Below are 23,486 nucleotides of genomic sequence, written 5' to 3'. Positions count from 1 at the left end.
TCTTCCTTTAAGGCGCTCTGCACGTTTTTAAATGTGTTGCACATGTTGCACATGTTTAAATGTTCATTTATGAGGTTTCTCTGAATGCCTGTCTCTTCCATGAGACTGAGAGCCAGCTTCACAAACCCAGGGACTGTGTATGTTTTGTTTAAAGCTCATTCCCAGGATGTAGCATAGTGACAGGTGCATGGTACGTACTCAGTAAACATTTGCAGAAAGAAAGAAATAAACACAAGCTGGATGTCACAGGGAAAGAAACATCCTGTCTTCTCTCACTGACATGGCCACGTCTGCATGTGAAGGGCATGTGGCGTAGCAGAAAGAGCTGGACTGGAAGTCAGAGCTGGGCTGGGGTTCAAATGTCAATTCTGACACCAAGTTATATTATTTAATGTCCTCGAACTGAAGTTTCATCTTCTCTCAGTGGGTTTAATAATAACTACACCTATCTTGTAGGATTGCAGGGAGGTGAAGGGAGATAAAACCTGTGAGAATATTTATATCCTTGCACTGTTACACAGATGTTTGATGTAATATATATGTGTATATATAATATATGTGTATATATAATATAGATATATACGTATTTATTACATATACATCATTGATATTATAAAGTAGGTACTATGTCCATCCTGAAATGTCCATGTTTTGAGGAGATTCTGCTATAAGAATTTTATCAAGCACAACACAACCAAATCATTTACTATGGACTGAATAGCATCCCCCTCAAATTCGTATGTTGAAGCCCTAACCCCCCCTGTGATGGTGTTTGAAAATGGGGCCTTTGAGAGGTGATTAGGTTGGGATGAGGTCATGAGGATGGGGCCTCCATAATGGGATTAGTGCCTTTATGGGAAGAGACAGGAGACACGAGAGAGCTTGAACATTCCCCTTCTGCCTTGTGAGGACACAACAGGAAGGTGGCAACCTAGGCAGAAAGAAGGTCCTCACCAGGAACTGAATCAGCAGGCACCTAGATCTTGGACTTCCCAGCCTTCTAAACTGTGAGAAATGAATGTCTGCCTATTAAGTCACCCAGTCCATAGTGTTTTGTTATAGCAGCCAGAGCTGTCTAAGACACCAATGCCCATCCTAGTAAAGCTGTATGTACCTCCTTCTAGCTGTGCAGATATCCTACCCCAATGCCAAGACTTGAGGGAAACCATTATACATACAAACGGAATCTATAGACATTAGTGTAGGCCAGATGGGTCAAGATTCAGAAGAAGTGTGAAGGCACAAACAAGCAGAAGCCCAGATGAAGGGACACTTGTGCCTAGCCCCAGATTTCTCGAGGTGACGCCAGCTTTGGTCCTCTGCAGGAAGAACAGTGGCCCATCATTCATTTCTTCTCATGTTTCATGTCAGGTTTGTCAAGGCATGACCTCTGATATGAATTTCAGCTGAGAGTTTAGGGGGCCAGAGTAAATAACACACGGCCTGTGTCTGATATCTACCTACGCAGGAAGCCCCCTAATGAGGTATGCTAAAGTGTATGTGTGTGTGTGTGTGTGTGTGTGTGTGTGAATTTATTAGGGGACAGGGTCCAGAGCTTCTACCAGATTCTCAAAAGGGTCTGTAACTCCCCCCGACACACACACTAAAAAGGATGAAACTACTATAGAAGATGGTCAAGATGCTTTAAAAGTAAGAGCACTATGTAAATGCAATGTTAGTTTTATGGCTCAGATGAATCTGCCCTTTACCTATTTCCATAAGGGGGAGTCCTACGGGCCAAGGATATCAGAACGGATAAATCCTGTGATAATGGCAGGAATCTACAGGAGCTGTCAACTAAATCCACATTAAATTACAAAAGCTGCCCGATTCAATGTATGCTGTAGAAAGACCGCTTGCTTTCCAGATAATGAGACAACGCCAATACAGGGGGGATGTTTCCAGCAGTCCCTGAGGATGCCACATACTGTCAGACCTTTCTCTGATCACAATCCCCCACGGTCTTTCATTGTGTGTAGCAGACTCTGTCTGCTAGAAAGCCTTCCCTTCCTTGGGAAGAAATTCATTTCCTATCAATTACAGACACCAGTTGGCCTAAACCCAGCCTAGCAGCGTGCTCCATTGTAAGTGTTTGAAAGTATCACTGCCAAAAGAAATTGTAATTAAAAAACAACTTTACAGTGGACTGAAGCAAAACAAAAAATAATAATAATAACCAAAACTGATAACCGTGAAAACAACTGCAACAACCCTATGCCTATGACAGCCCTTCCTGGGTTGTGGAGATGAGGCACCTGAGAAGAGATGAGGTATCTAAAGGCTAAATTTTGGTTTTCACCATATTTTTCTCATTTTGATTTCTTTTGAAGATGTCCTAATATTTTCATAGTCATTTGTATCCCCAGGAAAGCCAAGGTGGCACATGAAGAGATGCTCAACATCATTAGCCATAAGATAAATGCACTGAGGCATTATTCATAACAGCCAAGATATGAAAACAATCCAAGTGTCCATTGATAAAGAAGATGTGATACACACATGCACACACGCATGCACACACATACACACACACTGGAATATTACTCAGCTATAAAAAGGATGGGATGTTGTCATTTGCAACAACAGGGATGGACTTAGAGGGTATTTTGCAATGTGAAATAAATCAGACCTAGAAAGACAAATACTATATGATCTCACGCGTATGTGGAATCTAAAAAAACAAATGAATAAATAAACAAAAAGCAGAACTGGACCTATAAATACAGAGAACAAATTGATGGTTTGCCAGAAGGGAGGGTGGAGGGGTAAAATGGGTGAAGAGGAGTGGGAGGTACAGGCCTCCAGTGATGGAATGAATATGTCACAGGAGTAAAAGGTACAGCATGGGGAAAAGAGCCAACAGTATTGGGATAGCGTCGTATGGTGACAGAGGGTAAGCTACACTTGTTGTGAGCACAACCTAACGTATAGAGTTATGAAATCACTATGTTGTGTGCCTGAATCAAATGTAACATTGTGTGTCAACTGCACTCAAAAACATTAGAAATACATTTTAAGAAAGAGAAACGCAAATCAAACGCACGATGAAAGCACTTCATACCGATTAGGACGGCTGTTATGAAAAGGCGGGAAGGATGTGGTGAGACTGGAACCCTTGTGCATTGCTGTTGGGAACGTAAAGTGGGGGCGCTGCTATGGAAAACAGCGTGGAGCTTCCTCGAAACGTTAAAACGTAGAATTACCGTATGATCCAGCCATCCCACATCCGGGTAGACACCCAAAGGCAGACATCTGAACACCCATGTTCATAGCAACATTATGCATAACGGCCACAAGGTAGAAACCCCCAGGTGTCCACTGAGGGATGAATGGATAAACAAAATGTGTCATATGCATATAATGGACTGTTCGTCAGCCTTAAAAAGAATGAAATTCCGGCACCTGCTCCCACATGGATGAACCCTGAGGACATTATAAACGAGAAAGCCAGTCACGAAAGCACAAATGCCATATGATTCCACTTATGTGAGGAACCTAGAATGGCCGACTTCACAGAGATAGAAGGAAGAATGGAGTGTATCTGGGACTACAGGGAGGGGACAACAGGAGTCAGAGTTTAATGGGGACAGGGTTTCAGTTTTGGGAAGATGAAAACATTCTGGAGATGGGTGGTGGTGACTGCACGACAGTGTGAGTGAACTGGACGCCACTGACCTGTGCATTTAAAAAGGGTTAAAATGGTAAATCCTGTGTTAAGTGTATTTCACGACAATAAAAAAGAAAGAAAAAAGAAGCCAAGGTAGCAAGCAATACTCACAAGATATAGGCAATCACCCCGATGGACCAGCAGTCCACAGCTTTGCTGTACGGTTTCTGGGCCAGGACCTCAGGAGCTGTGAAATGACAAAGGAGAGACACAAGCCTGACAACTCAAAAGCTGAAGACATAAAACATTTCTTAGATTTTTCTTTTCTTTTTCTCTTTGCGCCTCAGGATGAACTTTCTGTCATTCTAAAAACTGAGTAGAGATAGAGGACCTATTTTGGGTGTTGGCTTTCTTAACTAGAAAAAAGTGAGAGCATTTGTGCGTGCGTGCGTGTGTGTGTGTGTGTGTGTGTGTGTGTGTGTAACTAGAGATTATCAGTCAAATTCAATCAGTCAATCAACAAATAGGAATAGGTAGCTCTCTCATGTCAGTGCTGTGCTAAGTACTACAGCTCAGCTGAGACTGAGTCGGGGACAGGTACACTTCACGGGAGTCTGCGGTGTGACTCCACCTAAAATTAACTCAGGGAAGCCTCTCTGGGCCCAGCACAGGGCCTCCCTGGGTGCCGTGGGGCATGAACAGGAAGCCTGTTCCTAATGCCTTCACAGAGCTCACAATCCAGGGCAGTGAAGACCTGAAATCTGGCCCCTGGGGGGCCTGGCCCAGGCCCGCTCTCAGCTCATTCTCTAAGATTTGGGGTGGGTCTCCCGTCAAACAGCCTCTCCCCTGTCAAACAGCAAAAACGCTCCTTAATCTCAACTCCTCGCTTCTAACCCGAGGGTCCTCTAGCCCAGGGGTCTCAGCTTATTCTGTCCCTGTTCTCACACTTGCTATTCCAGGCCTTGCGTGCTTTCCTAAGCAGGACTAGGAACGCATACAAACTATTGCTGAATGTTTCTGGTTAAGACGGTAAGAAATACCGGGGCGCCTGGGTGGCTCAGTCGGTTGGGCAGCCGACTTCAGCTCGGGTCACGATCTCGCGGTCCGTGGGTTCGAGCCCCGCGTCGGGCTCTGGGCTGATGGCTCAGAGCCTGGGGCCTGCTTCCGATTCTGTGTCTCCCTCTCTCTCTGCCCCTCCCCCGTTCATGCTCTGTCTCTCTCTGTCTCAAAAATAAATAAACGTTAAAAAAAAAAAAAAAAAGAAATACCAACCACAGACAATCCCCAAATCTGCTTGTAGGTTTCGACCCCAATTCCTCCAAACTTCTGATGAGACTTTATTTTTTTCCTTTTTTCCCCAAGAGCAAAATAAATAGGTCGGTATGTCCTTTATTGGCTACATTCAGCCTCAACATGGTAGCAGAAGGAGACACAGAACTGTAACGCTGGGCAGCTCACAAACTGGAGAAGCGGCCCCTGGATACTTGGGAGCTGGCTGCATCTTCCTTGTCCCCACTTGTCCACACTTCCTTGTCCCCGTGCCTACTAAGAGCAGATTTCTCAGATGCTTCTATTACGGCAACTGACGAAAGGGAGCCGTTTACCACAGTAAGTGTCTCGCTGATTTAGGAGGCATGCTCTCCATGAGCTGATGTTCTGGTATGAGTGGTTACAAGGCAACAGATGGTGGGAGGTGACTGCATCTGCAAGGAGCTTATTTCTAAGCCTCCAGGGCCATCCACGTGGGCTGGTGGAAAGTTCAAAGGAGGCAGAGAAGGCTCACTGGTGACGCCTGACCCAGTGTCATCCCCCCAGCAGAACAGACGGCAGAATATCCTGAGCCCACAGCCAGGCTGGCAGGTAGGAGCCCTGGCTTCCACGTCACAGGGTCCACAGGGCTCTTTAGGAAGACGGCAAGCCAGCCCGGCCCAGCCACTCCATGACACCAAATGTCAAACAGTGATGCAGGGGCAGCTAGAGCTCAGGGCAGGATTGGGGGCACAAGCTCTTGTGTCACACCAGGTATGACATGGCGACAGACATGCGGAAGGAGCCCTGAGAAGGTGCGAAGGCACCTCCAACAGCTGATTCCACAGTTTATAAGCAAAGATTGAGACGATCCACTGAGCCACGGTGTGTGGAGGGTAAGCGTCACAGCACCTGCAAAGCAGGCTTCACTCCTGGGAAGAGCTGATACTGTCTGTGTTCTTTTGCACACCCCATCCTCAGTTCTCTAGCCTGTGGGTGTGGGAGGGAGGACTCCTTAGAGAACCCCCTCCTCCCTCCTTCTCCTCCTTCTCCTTCCTCTCTTCCCGCCCCGCCCCCCTTCCCTGACTGTTAGAAAGAAGGAAATTCTGGTCACCATCCATTACTCAGAAAACAAAAGAATAAAGAACGCGATGGCCCTCCAGGAACCTGTACATCCGAAGGCACCTGCACATTCAGCAGATCTACCTTCAGCCCGGCAAACAGACCTACATTTTGGAGAACCGTGCGAGACATGGCACGCACCTGAAAAGCAAGTGGCTGACTTTTAGGCAGCTTGGAACTGGGATGTTGCTTCCGATGTTTAGATTCTTGAAGCCACAGATGACATATCCACCATTTTCAAAACCAGAGATTTTGTTTAAATGGTAAAGTTTATAACATCACACATACAGTTTAAAAAAAAAAAAAGATAAAGAAACGGTGTCTGGATCTTTCTCAGATGCTTCTATTCTCGCAACGGACAAAAGGGAGCCACTGACGGAGAGATGCCAGGATCGGTAGCATGGGTGTTGGGGGGAAAGTTCTCAATGATTAACAAGCAAATATCAAGGTAGCGATCCTGGGGGTGGAGGTCTGTATACCTGTGCCAAACATTTCTTGTTCTTTCTGGTGTTGTGTCTTCCCTAGGTCCTATCAACAAGACAATAAACATTTTTTTAACCAATTGTTGGCAGGTAAATCGCTTGCCTTGGGGTGAAGTTCTGAACTGCACTTGAAACACACAGAGAGTGAAAGTCCTTGGATGTGTAATGTAACAATAAACAAGAGAAAGTAGATTGATTTGGAAATGATATTCTCACCAACCTAAAATAATTAAAGAATTATGCAATGGCAAACCACACTAACGTGTGTTGATTCCAACTGCTCTTTTGATTTGATTCGTGAAACCAAATGTTCTCAGGACATTGTTTGAACAAGCCTGCCTACATCCCTATAAATAGCTACTTTTCATCTCGTAGTGATTCTTGGAAAACACCGATTCTCAGGCAATATTCAAAACCCTCCTGACAATTTGAAACGGCCACCCAAATCGTGACGAACCTCTGGGATCTGCTGGGATATTTTCTCTCCTGCTCTCCTCTGGGTCCTACAGTGGGCTCCCCTTGTTTGGCCAACCTGTTGAATTCTCCTCACCTCCTACCCTTTCCCCGATCCTTTCAGCCTGGAGCCTGCAGCCTGTAGTTCTGCAACAGTCCACTCTCGCTCTGATCTTGGGAGAGGCCAGGTTTTACTTTGAGAACTGGCCACACTCCCTTGTATTATGTTATTAATCTTGTACCATTGGCAAGAATTTGGTTGTATTTCTTTTTTGTTAATGTTTATTTATTTTAGAGAGAGAGAGAGAGAGAGAGAGCAAGCACAAGTGGGGGAGGGGCAGAGAGAGGGGGAGACACAGAATCCGAAGCAGGCTCCAGGCCCCGAGCTGTCAGCACAGAGCCTGACGTGGGGCTTGAACTCACAAACCGTGAGATCATGACCTGAGCCAAAGTTGGATGCTTAACCGACTGAGCCACCCAGGCGCCCCTCGGCTGTAATTCTAAAATGTCACAGCCTCCAAGGTACAAACTCTCAGACAACAAATGCACACAGTCCCCACAGGGCCTCGGAGAGAGAGTGGGAAGGGTTCTCAGTCACACCCACCACTAATCCATCTCTCCCCCAACACCAGTCAGATGCCGAAGAACTTCCTAATGAAGGAGAAACAATTTTCTCTCCTGACTGTACCCAGCACAACTCACGTGCAGTGGGAGGGTGACAATGACTCTCGCCACCCCCACACCTTCTCACAGAGGGAGGCTTCGCACGGAAATAACTTAATTGGTGCTACTGACACTTGACAAAGAGAGCCGTCATTAACGGGCACTGCGGCTCGTTCGAGATGCCATCAGCGCCCAGGCAGAGCAGGAAAGGGCTCAGTCTCCTGGTACAGCGGAGACAGAAGGACAAGACTCCAGGCCGGAGGACACAGACGTTCCTCTAGTGCATCTCAAGGCACAGTCCTGGGGGCCGTGAGCGGCAACAGACCGACCCAGAGGCGCCGAAAAGGACACACACAAGATAGGTAGCAGCCGAGGGGGAACAGCTCTACCTGGGTGACACGTGTTGGTTTCCCAGGTTTCATCACCAAACTCCCGTGACACGCCAGCCTCCTGGACCTCCTCCCCTCCCCTCTGTATCTCCTCCCTACCGTGTGAATCACACTGCCGACCACCACACTTGGTACCGCTGGACAGCGGGGACGTATGGTCTGGATCTTCAGGGCTTAGCACATTCTGTTTGGTTAACCAATGGTGACTCCCGACACGAAGTGAGGGGAGGAAATGGGCAGAATTAGCCCTATGCCTCTGTCTGTGGCTGACTGTGTAGTTCATGCCACTCTCCGTTTAAAACCTTTTCTCAAAGGGATTTCGGAATCACTACTTCTAGGGCTAATGGGCAGGAAAGACCTTCAGGGAAGTGATCTCTCAGAACCTCCTTCTCGGTCAGACCTTGGGGGTTAACGATTCCGTTTTCTTAGCTCTCCCTGGTAGAAAGAGCATTCCATTGGCCGGGTCGGTTTACTCCAGCAAATAGAAGTCAATCACGTGAACCACGCGGTCTCAGCAGGGCAGCCCGAGCTGCTGGAGATCTGTGTGGACAGACGGGGCCCTCCTTCTGAGCCCCACGCTCGTCTCATGCTGTTCAGCGAAACAGTTGGTTCAAAATTTGAAATAATTGAATTTACTGCTGTGAGACTCACGACCAACCCACTGTGGAAAATTCCACTTGGTGGGAAGCGTCCTCCAGGCCAAGCTGTTTTATATTGGTTGAAAGCAAGGGTTCCTGGTAAAGGAATTCAGAGATTCCAAGAGGAAAAAAAAAAAATTCAGAAACCTTTCATCTTGTTTTTGAAACAATTAAATTGCCCATTTTCCTTCCTGAAAGAGAGAGGAGCAAAAGGCTTAACCAAGTCTAACTGGAAGCAGGAAGAGGGGCTCTGTTGAAGCAGGGGTGGCACTCAACCCCCAGGCTCAAAGAAAACAGAAAAAGAATTTTCCCTTTCCCTGTGCTCTCAAGGGAGTGCTGAAGAGCAGTTTCTACAGAGGGAGGGGAGGAGATTGAGAATACCTCCCCCTGTTACCAGGTTCATGGTCAAGGCCGTCTGTTCTCCTCTATGGAAGTCTAAGTACCGCTGTACTCAGTACCTCAAAGTTGACCACCTCCAGTGGGTGAAGCAGAGGACACGCAGGAGGGGTGGCCTGGGGTGGGAGCAGCCCTCCATGCCAGAAAGTGGAAGCCCGGGACCCAGAACCATGGGACCCAGGCAGTGTTTCTTGCGTTCCTCAGTTATTTAACAGCTTGGGTTCCATATCAGGCACTGGCTTTGTGGTGTGAGGGAAGCAGACGTGGGCCCTATGCCACGGAGCACCTGTTCTCCTGGGTGCCGCGTGTGGACACAGCTGCAGAAGTAACGCCAGCCACAGCTGCCTTCTTAAGGAGACGATCAGACTAAGCCAGACAAGAGTGTGGCAAGATGGCACAGGTGTTGATCTTTAACCCTGAATACAGCCCTGAAAATACTGAACCTACTCTAAATAAAACTCCAAGTATCCAGGAAAGGATATATTACCTCCAACAGTCAAACAGTGGAGAAGGTGCAAATAAAAAGACTAGAGAACAGGAAAGACACGGGGTGGGGAAGAAAGGCTGTGGCTAGTAAGTTTTGAGCATATGCCCTTGTGTTGTGCTCTGAGAAGAAATTAACAGGTTTAAAGACGAAAGAGTGGGAAAGGTAGGAAGGACTGTTTTGTCATTAAATGGGAGGTAAAGATGTGAAATGGTTTCCTTTAAATGTGAAATGGATTTAGGTGGTTGTAACTTGAAACAACTTTAGTTGTCTGGAGTTAATTTTTTTTAAGTGTATTTATTTATTTTGAGAGAGCTGGAGAGAGTGCATGTGCTTAGGGGAGGGGCAGAGAGAGAGGATCTCAAGCAGGCTCCTTGTTGTCAGTACAGAGCCCTATGCAGGGCTCAATCGCACGAACCGTGAGATCATGATGATCACGACCTGAGCCGGCAGCAAAAGTCGGATACTCAACTGACTGAGCCACCCAGGTGCCTCTGGATTTAAGAAGTTTTATTTATTTTTTAGGGTTTTTTTCTTTTAATGCTATTTTATTTTATTTTTGAGAGAGAGAATCTGAAGCAGGCTCCAGGCTCTGAGTCGTCAGCACAGAGCCCAACGCAGGGCTTGAACTCATGAACCATGAGATTGTGACCTGAGCCAAAGTCGGACACTTCACCGAGCCACCCAGGTGCCCCGGATTTAAGAAGTTTTAAATAGCCATGCACACTGGCTTTGCAGTGAAAGAAATCTAGGATCTCCCACTTACTACACCTGTGGATTTGGGCCAGTCATTTAATCTTGTTAAGCCTCCATTTTGTTCATCTGTAAAATGGGAACATTAACAGAGCCCAACCTTCAGGACTGTAATGAGGCTTAATGGAAACAATAAACATATAATAAGGTATAGTCAGAGCTAGTAGTAGTTATTATGTAAGGATGAAGGGTTGAGAGAACCATAGGATAAAAACAGAATGGAGGTTTTATTATTTGTTAGAGTGAAGGATGGACAGTTCCTTGACATCACTTGGTACTTTCCCTTCATTCTTGCTTCACATAATGGAAATGATTCGTAAATGGAGATTTCCACCCTTTTGATCAGAGCCTTCAGAAATCAGAATTGAACTGGGCCCACAAGTGATGGGAGGGCATATCTGAGTACTTGAATCTTGGAGTTGGAAGGAGACTTACAACCCCCATACCAACCTCCTGCGCACTTGGGTCCCTTTGTTCACCGAGTTGTTGATCCTTTTATTCGCTTATTCACCGACACACTCATACATCCCCTCTAGGTCCAGGCACCATTCTAGACACCACAACCCAGGAACTGCCTGTTGATCATTACTGACAGTGCCCGGGCATGGGAACAGTCCACCATAATATCAAAGATTCCCACGATGGCTGAGGAACACTGGCTGGCCATGGTACCTTCATGGTTCTGCATTCACTGAGAGAAGAGAGTGACTGTACTCCTCCATTCTCTCTCCCTGGCCCTCTGCCTTCCCCCACAGCATCCCACCCTCTCCTACCTCCAGGCCAGGTGTATCAAGATTACCTTCCCCATCACCCTAAGCTCTTTCCGATCTTTTAACCAGCAGCAAGGGGGCACTTCCCAGATCCAACCAATTCTTCTTTCCATTGGCCCCAATTATAATTCTTTTTTAAAGGGGAGTTAGAAAAATGTGTTCCAGAAGACTACTTATAAAAATGGGCATATCCTAATTTTTTCCCTAATTCTTTGCAGTGTATGAAACTCCTGCCTTCCCCCTACCTGCAGAGACAGAGCCAATGGGACACTAAGATTAGCAGCACTCTACCTTTCCTCGAATGTGCTTCTGTCTTTGGAAATGTGTTGGAAATGTCCAACCTGCCTGTGACATCAGCAAGAAGAGGCTGGCAGACAGGCTGCTTGCCATCCTGTGACCTAGTCCGAGGCTCCTTTGTGCCTCTTGCTGGCTGACCTCACCTCTCTGTGGAGGTCAAGGAGAAAGGCCCTCGACTTGAACTTCGTGTGTGTCATGACGAAAAGGCCCTAAGAGATGGGAGTCAGTCGTGGTCAGAGGTAGTAGTAGAGACTTCTTTTACTATCACGGCTTCCCCCCAAGTGGCTCATGGAAGGAGATGGGAGGGCCTGGATTCAAGTTCGGCTGTGGTAGCCAGGTTAGGCAATGTGATAGGGTCTTTACAGGGAGGAGCTTAACAGAGAAGTAGTGAGAGGAGTGATCTTCTAGCAGAGGGCTTTTAAAATCATTAGATTGCACAGAGTGGTGCCACATCTCTGCCATCTAAGATCCAGCAGTGAGTTGGAGGACAGAATTACAGGCTGAGCCCTGAGCCAATGTATCTCGGAGAATTTGTTATCTTTCTTTTTTCTTTTAAAGTTTATTTAGTTATTTTGAGAGAGAGAGAGAGGAGGGGCAGAGAGAGGGAGAGAGAGAATCCCAAGCAGGCTCCACGCTGCCAGTGTAGAGCCCAACTTGGGGCTTGAACTCACCAACCATGAGCTCATGACCCAAGCCGAAATCAAGAGTCAAACGCTCAACCAACTGAGCCACTCAGGCGCTCCAGATGTGTTATCTTTCTATGCCTCAGTCTCTTGTCCTGAAGGTCACCTGCTATTTTGTCCTGAAGTTACGCCTTTGTGGAAAAGAATCTGAGCTCAAGTGAAGAGCTGCATGGGACTCTGCGTTTTAGAGAGTGGGGAGGTGGGTGGGGTGGGGAGAAGGAATCCGTGCAGCACCAATTCATGTGGTGGATTAGTACACAAGGCCTTAAATTGAGCTGTAATCCAGTTGCAACGAGTTGGAGAAGTTGCATGTTGGACAAGTGGTGAGAAGGCTTTCTTTTAATTTTTTTCTTAATGTTTATTTATCTTGGGGAGAGAGACAGAGGATGAGCAGGGGAGGGGTAGAGAGAGAGGGAGATGGAATCCGAAGCAGGCTCCAGGCTCTGAACTGTCAGCACAGAGCCCGACGCAGGGCTCAAACTCACGAACCGCAAGATCATGACCTGAGCCGAAGTCGGAAGCTTAACCGACTGAGTCACCCACGCACCCCGAGAAGGCTTTCTTTGAAACACTGGGAGAGAAAAACGACATTTCTGCCCAGCGGCTGCCTTTTCGGAGATGATAAATAAAATTCTACACATCAAGGAAAAGAAAATTCGGGCATCCATTTCAGGGTGGAGTTTGGCTTCAGGAAGAACTGATTACAACAGGCAGTATGAGCAACCATGCTTAGTCACGACTCTTTCTGTAAGCAGACTCTGCAGCAGGTGGGGTTAGACAAGAAAACACCAGTTAATGAGGGGCTTTACTACAAGCCTCTCCATAAACCGTGTGGCTTCACCAAGGTTTGGAGAACTGTAGCCTGGATTGCCGGCAATTAAAAATTCAGCTGAAACACAGACTCGTTCTTTGCCTGTGGTTTGCCTTCAACCCAAAGTCACGGAAGTTAAGAGGAGTAGGGCTCTCTTTGGCTAGCTCTGTCCTCGGCCGGACAAGTTCCCTTGGAAAGCTTTCTCATCCTTCCCTCAGAGTTGTAATTTACTAAAAATGCATCGCAAAACAGTGGCTTGCTCTGATTTTCCTAGTAGCCTCTTGAATTTTACCACAGGCATGAAAAGTCCCCACGAAAGTGCCGTCCTGGTTATAATTACCGTTCCGATCTGAGCTGGAGTACTATTCAAATGCTACCAAAGCCAGAATGTGGCCAGTGGGTGGAGGGGTGAGGCTAAGGAATGGGAAGGGAGTGGAAAATGGGAGGGCAGCTGGTGTTCTAAAATGTGGGAGAGACTTGGAATTCAGTGGGAGGGAGGAAAGGAACTGTTCGGAGTTAAGGCAATTCAGGGCAACGTGGCAAGAAATAACCCTGTGATGTCGCCCTCAAAGGTTGTCCTGAGATCTAGCCTCTGCCAACACGGGTTTGTGACCACAGTGGGATGGCTACTTCGCTCCTCCTGAAGGCTGACAAGCTTCACTTCAACATTAAGAGGACCTTTACAGGCATTCCGGTGTTTTGGGTTTTAGTCATTAAAAGAAAAAAAAAAGAGTAAGTTCCAAAATGCTGCAAGGTTTCTTTCCCTCCTCGACACCACAGTGAAGTTTAGAAACCATGATACTCCATCACAGTATCCAGTATTTAGAGAGGAGCCGTTCAGAAATTGCAGAAGGGTGGAGGCCCCTGGGTGGCTCAATCGGTTGAGCATCTGACTCTTGGTCCGAGTCCTTGTTTGGGCAAGCCCCCTCTCCAAGCCAAACGAGTCTGCATATTTCTTCCACACTCGATAAGAAGCAGCTGGGGACTCTGAGCCTTTGTTCTCCTGCTTGCCCACATCCATTACTCTCCTTGTCTTAGCCTGGAATTCTACTCTTCCTTCAAATCACGCCTCCTCCAAGAGTTTTTCCCTGGTCGTTCCAGGCCTTGCTGATTCCTCTCTCACCTGTATTTGTAATGTTGCTTCTGAAATATGTCGGTTACTTCATACTGCACACATGCTACCAAATATGGGTCTGTATCACCACTGGTCATACACCATTGGAGGGGCCCTCGGTGTTGGAGCGGCTCTAAGAGATGCCTGCAGTGGGACCCCCATACACAGGGATGGAGCGAGGCCCACATTCTCCTGCCATCAGTGATGTGATGTTCTGCAAGGGCCCTTGTTCTTTTAAAGGACATGTAACATCAGGGCAGCTGTTCAGGGTAAAGGATGAATTCAAGGGTGATCAGATCCCTTTGCCTTTTCAGGCACCGTGTGTGTGCTGGGATACGTGGGATAAACAGCCCTTTTTTCACTATTTATTCATAGCTAGAGAGCTCATTTAAATTGAAGTAATCTTGGGGCACCTGGGTGGCTCAGTCGGTTAAGCATCCGACGTAGGTCATGATCTCACAGTGGAATCAAGCTCCACGTTGGACTCTGTGCTGACAGCCCAAGGCCTGCTTGGGATTCTCTGTCTCCCTTTCTCTGACCCTCCCCACTTGCATATACTCTCTCTCTCTCAAAATAAATAAATAAATAAATAAATAAATAAATAAACAAACAAACAAACGTAAAAAAAAAACTGAAGTCATTTTGACATTGCCAAAGTTCACTATTTAGCTGAACAGTCATTTAGGCAACAGCCATAAGAACAACAAAAACAAAACAACAGTGCCTGTAAATTGAAATCAATACTTCTACCGAGAAGGAGTCTGAAGTTTGAACCATGGCTAAAAGCAGACAGCAACACTCTGTACCTGGCTCGGGCTCCCGGACAGCAAGGCCCTCAGAATCAGAGGAGTGCTGCCTGGGACTGGGCTCTGCCCTGTTTAGATCGAGACTGGCAAGTAGGGATGAGGCAGCGGTTTCTTTGTCCAAGATCCCAACAGCGTCCTGATCTTGCAGAGATAAGCCAGTGTTGGGGGGGGGGGGGGGGGGGGCGGGGGGGGGGGTGGTGGTGTCCAGCCCCAGGGTTGACAGCACGCTGGGGTCCTCTTACAAAAAGCCACTTCACAGCATTACTCTGGCTGTCGGGCTCCCACTGGCTTAATTAATTAATGGTTCAATTAATCCATAATTCAAGGCCCCCAAAGCCAACGATCAACACCCAGTCACCATATTACTTGACTTAATAGCAACTGACACAAGGTACTTTCTCCAACTCAAAGTGCTTCCCAGGATACAACACCACTCTGGTTCCCTTCCTGTTTCACATGCTGCCTCTTCAGAGTCCCCGGGGCTCCAGGACTCAGCCCTGGGACCTTTCTTCTCCTCCATCTTTCCCTGCCTCCCCCTTAGCCACTTCATCCAGGTTCACAGCTTCAAAATACATCAGCCTCTTGGGGCGCCTGGGTGGCTCAATCAGTTGAGTGTCCGACTCCTGATTTTAGCTCAGATCATGATCTCATGGTTTGTGAGGTTGAGCCCCGTGTCAGGCTCTGGGCTGACAATGTGTAGCCTGCTTGGATTCTCTCTCTCCCTCTCTCTCTGCCCTTCCCCTGCTCTCTCTTTCTCTCTCTCTCTCTCCCTAAAAATAAATAAATAAACATTAAAAAAAAATACATCAGCCTCCAAATACGGTCCATCCTCATTATTCACAGATTCTGCACTTTTAATTCGCCTACTCACTAAAATTTATTTGTAGCCCCCAAATCAATACTTGCCGTGCTTTTGCGGTCACGTGTGGACATGAGCAGAGAGGCTCAAACTGAGTTTCCAAAGCTCACGTTCCCTGCTTAGAGGTCAGACAAGGTGACACACTGCCCTCCTGTTTCCCCTCTCACACTACAAACAAGTATCATTTTCATGGTCTAGCTGCTGTCATGTTTTTTACATTTTTGCGCATTTTGTAGATTCATGGTTTAAAACAGCTCCCAAGTGTAGCGATGAAGTGCCGTCTAGTGTTCCTGGCACAAGAAAGTGGAAATGTGCCTACAGAGAAAATGTGTGGCTAGACCAGCTTCACTTAGGTGTAAGTTATGGTGCTGTTAGCCATGAGTTCATCGTTCACGAATCAAGAATATATATTAGGGGCGCCTGGGTGGCTCAGTCACTTAAGCATCTGACTCCAGCTCAGGTCATGATTTCGCAGTTCGTGAGTTTAAGCCCTGCATCGGGCTCTGTACTGATGGCTCGGAGCCTGGAGCCTGCTTCGGATGCTGTGTCTCCCTCTCTCTCTGCCCCTCCCCTGCTCACACTCGGTCTCTCTCTCAAAAACAAAAATAAACATTAAAAAAATAATATATGTTAAATAAGATGTCGTTAAATAGAAATACGTATAAAACAAGGTCATGTATCCATCAGTAGATGACAATGCTGTGACCAGAGACTCACAAGGACCCTAAACCTCTATTTCCCGGGTAACAGTAGGTCAGTATTTACTAGTTCAGCGCTGGTGGTGACGTTACAGAGCATAACTACTACGTGTGATGAGAATCAACTATATCTTGTTGCAGACAGGACCTCTTGAGAGAACTCCAGACTTACAGTCCAACCGCCTTCTGGACCTTGCAAACTTTAACAAATCAAAATCCGAACCCCTGGTGATACTTCTGTAGCCTGCTCTTTCCACAGACTTTGACATCTAAAGTAAAGGTAACAGCCTCCTTTCAGAGGCTCAGGCCAAAAAATACCTTAGAACTATCATTGGCTTCTCTCTCTCAAGCCCTACTTTTAATTTTTCAGAAAATCTTCATGAAATTACCTTCAAATTTTTTTCTGGAATCTGATACTTTCTTACCACTTCCACTCTGCCAACCTAGCCCAGCTCCCACCATTTCTCACTTGAATAATTCCAGAGCCTTCTAACTGGTCTCCCTTCTTCCACCCTGGCCCTGCACCCTGGCATCTCTCCTAATCTCCACCTGTCTCCTAGAGGGATCCTGGTACAGGTCAGATCATGCCATGCCTTGTCTCAGAACCCTCCAATGGCTCCCCACCACCCTGAGTAAAAGTCAGGGTCTTGACAATGACTTCTAAGTCCTGGTCTGCACATGCTCTGCCTATTAGTTCTCTGACTTCATCTTCTACTGCTCTTCTCTTTGTTCACCCCACTCCTGTTGTTCTCCCACATACCCCTGCCTCAGGCCCTTTGCACCATTCTTGGAACGCTTTTCCTCCAAATAACAACATGGCCAGCTCCTTCACTTCTATCAAACCTTGACCCCACTGTCACCCTCTCAGTGAGGGCTGCCTTGATTACTACATTTAAAATTGCCACCCCCTACACACACACACACACACACACACACACACACACACACACACACAACTATTCTCTTTCCTGCTTTATTTTTCTTCATAGCACTTGTCAACCTAAGATATTAACAGACTTAGCTGTTTGCATACAGTCTGTCTCCTTCTCGCTCAAATATAAGTACCTTGATTGAGGGCAGGGACTTTTATCTGTTTTTCTTTTCTTGTTTTTTTTTAACGTTTTATTTATTTTTGCGGGAAAAAGAGCATGAGCAGGGGAGTGGCAGAGAGAGGGAGACAGAGGATCCGAAGTGGGCTCTGTGCCCAATGTGGGGCTCGAACTCATGGACCACGAGATCACGACCTGACCTGAATTCAGATGCTCAACTGACCAGGCCACCCAGGTGCCCCCTGTTTTTCTTTTCCTTTCTACTGATGCATCCCCAGTCTCTAGAACAGCAGGTAGGCACTAAATACATAATCCTTGAATGATGAATAACATAGCACTTACCAGACATAATTCAATTTACTGGTTTTCCCTCTTTTTCTCACAACACTGTGAGCATTTTAAAGTCTGAAACTCTGGCCCTACACATTCATATTCTTAACACCAAACCACTGAGCACAGCACATAAACTTAATAAATGCATGCTGAATGAATGGGAAAAGAAGAGACAGAGAGAAATGCTAATTTCTGCGAACCTTGGGTTTTTACCAGTTTAACAAGCATTTGTGCAAAGATGAATAAGATAGTCCCTGCCCGAGAAAAAACGTGTGGTGCAGTGGGAAAGGGACACCGGTGCATATGGACCCCGATGCAATGATGTAAAAAGGGTCAGGAAAAGAACTAGGAGGACAAAAGAGAGAATGGGTGTTGGGAAAGCAACCAAAAGGGGGCAACGTGTAAGTTGGGCTTTGATGGCTGAATATCAGGAGTTGGCCATGCAGACTGAGGGGGCAGGGGAGGAAACAGCCCGATCTCTGTTGCTCACTGCCCGAGGTACGTCTACAGGTTATAAGCTCCCCCAGTGTCGCCCCTTCCTTGCTCTAAGAGGCCTTCCTAGGCAGCTCAGTGCTCAACACACATGAATGAGCAGAACCACTACATTCGCACCCCTCCCCACTCAGAGAAAACTCCGTATCTGACAACAGCGTTACCTGATGGCCCCACTGGCCACCATTTAGGGTAGAAAGAGCAAGGGCCACATATAAACATGCTTCCCAGTTCCCAGACTCGTCAGTGTCTGACATCTAAGCAGAACCAGACCACTCGAATGACAGCCACTTAGAAACCCAGAGAAAGTGCCATTCCTGGGTTCTGCCAAGACGCAAAGAAGCAAAAATCCATTTAGAAAGTGCTGGAGCTTTCCAACATCACAGCCAAATATGAGAACAGTGCGATGCGTATGTAAATACGGACACTTCTGCCGGAACATTTGAACTGCAGCCCGAGAGTCGGCCTCCTGCCGGGGGGGAAGCGGGGCGGCCACAGAGCCCTCAGCTTCTCGGCCGCGGTGGCCAGGGCAGCAGACCGCACAGAAGGTGGCAAAGCCATCCCGGCAAGGAGCGTGGACAGCGCGCCCTCACAGGCCTTTTCATTTTCTGGGGTCTGGGAATTGCCACTGTTGGAACGGGCCTTCTCCCTCCCCATCTTTGAGGACAAACGAGAAGAAGCGCATCTTCACTTTTATCTGCCGCCCGCCTGGCGGCCGGGACTGACCCGGAGAGAGTCCACATACCTGCCACACACGCTCCTGCTCCCGTCACACCCCCACGCCCCTGGGGCACACACGTGCGCTCTCGCGTGCATCTCCCACCACGGCCGTGATTCCCAGTCCCCCCGATGGGGTCCACTCCGCTGGCCCAGACCTGAGAGCACTCAGGGTACCGCTAATCTCATCAAGTCCTGTGCCACACCGGCTCCTCTGCCATCAGAAGAACCTCCCCGGCTCTGCCCAGCGCACACACCCGCCAGGGACACGATCCCCGCCTGTGCCGGTCACACCATGGCCACCTCCTCCCCCGCCCCCCGCCCCCGAGTCCGTGGCTTCCCTTCCTGTTATTCTCCGTTCCCCTCAGCCTGCTCTTCTCCCCTCTCCTTTGAGCACCTTTGCAAATGAACCGGCTGCGTCATAACACCCGTGTTATGCCAGCACCTGAAGGGCCAGGAAGGGCCCCAAAGGGCGTTTGGAGTTTCCCACAATGCTCTGGGGCCCAGGCTCATCAGGTGGGAGGACTGCTTTCCTCAGCCTGCCTGGGGGATCACGCGGCTGCACCTAATACCAAACAGGAATGATGCCAGTCACAGAACATTCCCTCTCCTCTTTCAGGGCGAGCTTCCTGTTCTCATTAGGAAAAGCCATCATGGTTTGTACAGTGAGAATTCAGCCTCGGTCTCTATTTTCCAGAAGTCTTTTCCAACCCCATTTTTTTCCTGCTCTCAGACATTCCCGGTTTATACCCTTTTCCCAGGATTTTCCCACTTGAGAGCTTTAGCACAAATGGATGCTTCTGCCTGGAACACTCTGTCCCCTAACATTCCCAAGGCTGTCTGCTTCTCCACATTCAAGCCAATACCCAGGTCTCATTCCTGTGCCCTTAACCGTCCTAGTCCCCCTCCCCGCCATCACCTTGCTGCTCTGTGGCATGTCCTCATTTGAGTTTCTCCATAGCACTTACCGTGGCCTGAAACAACCATGTACTTTGTCTGTTGTCTGTGACTCCCGACTAAAACATAAGCTTCATGAGGGCAGGCCTGCTGTCTGACTCATGTACAGCCTTCACCCCAGTGCCCACAACAGCAGCTGGTCCATAGTATGCGCTTCAGTATACATTTGCTGAATGAATGAATACATTCATGTAAGTCAACGTCTCGAAAACACAAACGGCACCGATGGCCTTTCTCCAGGTCCCCAGAAGACACAAGATGGTTCTCAGTATGCGAGTGTTCGGTTCTTGTAGCCCTTTCTGCGCTCTGTATGTTTGGTACGAGGGCCCTGGGGTTCTGATTTTAGGAAAGACTTTAATTCTTGGCTTCTCCAGTACAGATCAGGACTGGCTACTTCAAGAGAGTGACTTCGACAAGGCATGAACTAGATTCCTCCTATCGATATTCTCTTTCTGGCCGCTTCTATCTCAACATGTTTGTGTCTGCACTTCATGGTTATCTCAGTGTCTCACTGTAAATCATTTGAAAACACAGATATGGAGGCACTATTTCTGGCATCAGAACGTGGGAATTCATCCAATCAACTCCTGGCTTCCACCCAGGCCCACACCCCAATGAGACAGGATTTCTGCCCGACTATTAAAAGGTTTCAGGGGAAATCGCCTCTCTTCTAACTCGTTCCAATGTCTCTTGGCCTTTTATTCTCCACTTAAGGGGAATGAAGGCAGCTGCGATCATGTGCCAGGGCTGAAGTGCTTAAGACCAAAGAAGCTGATATGGACACCCACACTGTGCTTACCAACATAGCCCGGGGTGCCACAGGCTGTGGACATCACATCTCCTTTGCCCTCCATTTTTGACAGTCCAAAGTCACTGATCATTATTTTCGATTCCTCGTCTTGACTGTAGTACAAGAGGTTTTCAGGCTAGAAAGAAAAAAAGAAAAAAAACACTGACAAAGTGTGTTTAAATATGGGTTAATTGTGGGAGACTCACGAAGCCACAAAGCCTAACCACAATTTAAGGATACGCTTGACTCGGGACACAGCGAATGCAGTAAGAAAAGCCGTGTTTAATAGGAGTGATGAAGGGGACACTGCACAGTTTGGGGCACTTAGAGGTTTTCAAGAAAAGTGAGTCCCTTTGTCTACTTTCAAAAAGTGAACCATAAATTGGGGCTGCCTAGAGAGCCCCTAAGACTTGTCAATTTATTTCCTAGGTCAGGGGAAAGGGAGTTCCCAGAAATGAAGTCACTTCTGTAGGTGCTCTTCCATTTCCTTGTTCTTTCTTTCTTTTTTTAATGTTTATTTCTGAGAGAGACAGAGACAGAGACAGAGCGCCAGTGGGGGAGCGACAGAGAGAGAGAGAGAGGGAGACACAGAACCCGAAGCAGGCTCCAGGCTCCAAGCTGTCAGCACAGAGTCCGACGCGGGGCTTGAACTCACGAACCCTGAGATCATGACCCGAGCAGAAGTTGGACGCTTCACCGGCTGAGCCACCCAGGTGTCCCCCACCCCTGCCCCGTTCCTTTTTCCTGACCCCTTTAGCAACCTTTCTCGAACCCAGGGTCTCTCTCCCTGCCCTCCGTAACGGCCCATGTCCTGAGGCTCTGGCAGATGCGTTGCCTTTTCCCCTTTACTGAGCCAGCTGACCCCTGCTCGCTGGGCTCCCTGGGAAACAGAGGGATGTCATCATGGATGAATCGTGTCCAGAGATCCAGCACTTTGTAGCCACGTGTCCTTAAGTGCCCTGAGCTTCTGGTTGCCTTTTCGGGAAAACACGGGTCGTGGTGGTTCCTCGTTTGCTTCCCTGAATGGGGAAGCTGGAGCTGGATGGAATGGGGAATGCTGGAGCTCAGATGGTAGTAACTCAGGACACATGGCTGAGGCCTGACCACAGCTCCTGTCTCTGCTACAGTCCTGCACAGCAGGGGCACCTCCATGGCAGCTGCACAGGAGGGGTAAGGGGAGGCAGACGGGTGGAGCAGGGAGACAATGAAGCTTTATTTGCATAGTGTTTTATGAAAAGTCAAGGTATCATTCTTAGAAAAAAAAAGGGGGGGTGGAGCTTGTGGAGACCGAGGGAGATGTCCCAGCCTCAGGGCTGCACCTGTCCTGCCCAGGCAGAGCCTGACCACAGAAGGGCTGCCTCAATTAATGATGTTGTCCCTGAGAGACACAATGCTGAGGACGGACACCACTCCTTTCCCCCAACTCAGGAAATTCCAAAGATTTGCCCAGTGAAGAAGCAATCACTTCTCTGATTTACGTTCAACCTTAAAAGAAACACAACAGGGGGCAGCTGGGGGGTGGCTCAGTTGGTTAAGCATCTAACTCTTGATTTCGGCTCAGGTCATGATCTCGGGGTCAGAGGAATGGAGTCCTGCGTGGGGCTCTGTGCTGACAGTGGGGAGTCTACTTGGGATTCTCTCTATCTCTGTCTCTCTCTGCCCCTTCCCCACTCACTCACTCTCTCTCTCTCTCTGTCCCCCAAAATAAATAAATAAATACACACATACACACACATACCACACCAGGAGGAATCTGGACTGGGCAAGCCACTTTCCCACAGTTTCCTGTCTGGCTCTCCTCCCATCCCCAAGAGTGATTGAAGCAAGAGTCTCTTGTCAGTGGTTTGCGGTGGATCTTTGGTTTCTGAGTTAATTGAATTTTACCAACTCTTCTTTCATTCTCTCATCTGGTGGTGAGGGCTATTTAGATTTGAGATGGGCCTGGAACTTCTGGGTTTTAGAATTCACGGGGCAATTCTGAGCTGTAGCCATTTCTGTGAGGACATTCTGAGAAGTGTTCAAGACCCACCCCCCTGCCCCGCCTTGACCAAACTATAGTCGGGCTCCCCTGAGCCCTCTTCTAGGCCTCGGTTTTGGCCTTCTGTGTCCCTCCTGTCTTGCTGGGGCTGCAAAGTCCAGTCTTAGCAAGAAACCTGCTAAGTCAGAATAGACAGAACCCCTCACTCTTGATATCTGGCCAAGCTCTTTACCTTCCACCTTGGATGTTGTTAAAGAAAATGTATTCACACGCTTGGTAAAGACAGTAAGGAAGACTTTATTCGGGACCACTGCAATGGGATTCTGCAGTAGGAGAGGAAGAGTGGACTCAAGACCTAATACAACAAGGAAAAGTGGAGATTTATAGCCCAGGATCAGGGTGAGGGTCAGTGAACAGAAAATTACTAAGAGGTGGGGCGCCTGGGTGGCTCAGTGGGTTAAGTGCCAACTTCAGCTCAGGTCATGATCTCACGGTTTGGGAGTTCAAGCCCTGTGCTGACAGCTCAGAGTCTGGAGCCTGCTTCAGATCCTGTATCTTCCCTCTCTCTCTCTGCCCCTCTCCCACTCATACTCGGTCTCTCTCAAAAATAAAATAAACATTTTACAAAAATTAAAAAAAAAATTACTAAGAGGGAACATCAAGGGTGGGGGGATTCTGGCTATGCCAATTTCAGAGGATCCTTGCTGAAGGCAGGCCAGGGTGGGCAGATATGAAAGGTGGAAAATAAAGAATTTGATCAGATATCAAGGGTGGGGGATGTTCACCAAAGTGGCTCAGTGGGATTTTTTTTTTTTTAATATTTGTTTATTTTTGAGAAAGCGCAAGCGGGGACGGGCAGAGAGCAGAGACAGAAGATGTGAAGTGGGCTCTGTGCTG

At 47.9% G+C, this 23,486-nt stretch overlaps 1 protein-coding gene across 11 annotated transcripts in view; it reads right to left on the bottom strand.

Moving 5' to 3' along the window:
* Positions 1–23,486, bottom strand: part of CAMK1D (calcium/calmodulin dependent protein kinase ID) — a 501,235-nt gene that overhangs the window by 36,494 nt on the left and 441,255 nt on the right. For all 11 annotated transcript variants that reach the window (XM_042944888.1, XM_042944889.1, XM_042944891.1 and 8 more), the window contains 2 exons: positions 20,621–20,747; positions 3,779–3,854 (listed from right to left, as the gene is read on the bottom strand). In XM_042944888.1, coding sequence (XP_042800822.1) covers positions 3,779–3,854; positions 20,621–20,747 — 203 coding nt within the window. The remainder of the gene's footprint in view (positions 1–3,778; positions 3,855–20,620; positions 20,748–23,486) is intronic.

The sequence above is a fragment of the Panthera leo genome, chromosome B4 (assembly GCF_018350215.1).
Source record: "Panthera leo isolate Ple1 chromosome B4, P.leo_Ple1_pat1.1, whole genome shotgun sequence".
NCBI classification, from domain to species: Eukaryota; Metazoa; Chordata; class Mammalia; order Carnivora; family Felidae; genus Panthera; species Panthera leo.
This window is presented reverse-complemented; position numbering and strand designations above follow the sequence as displayed.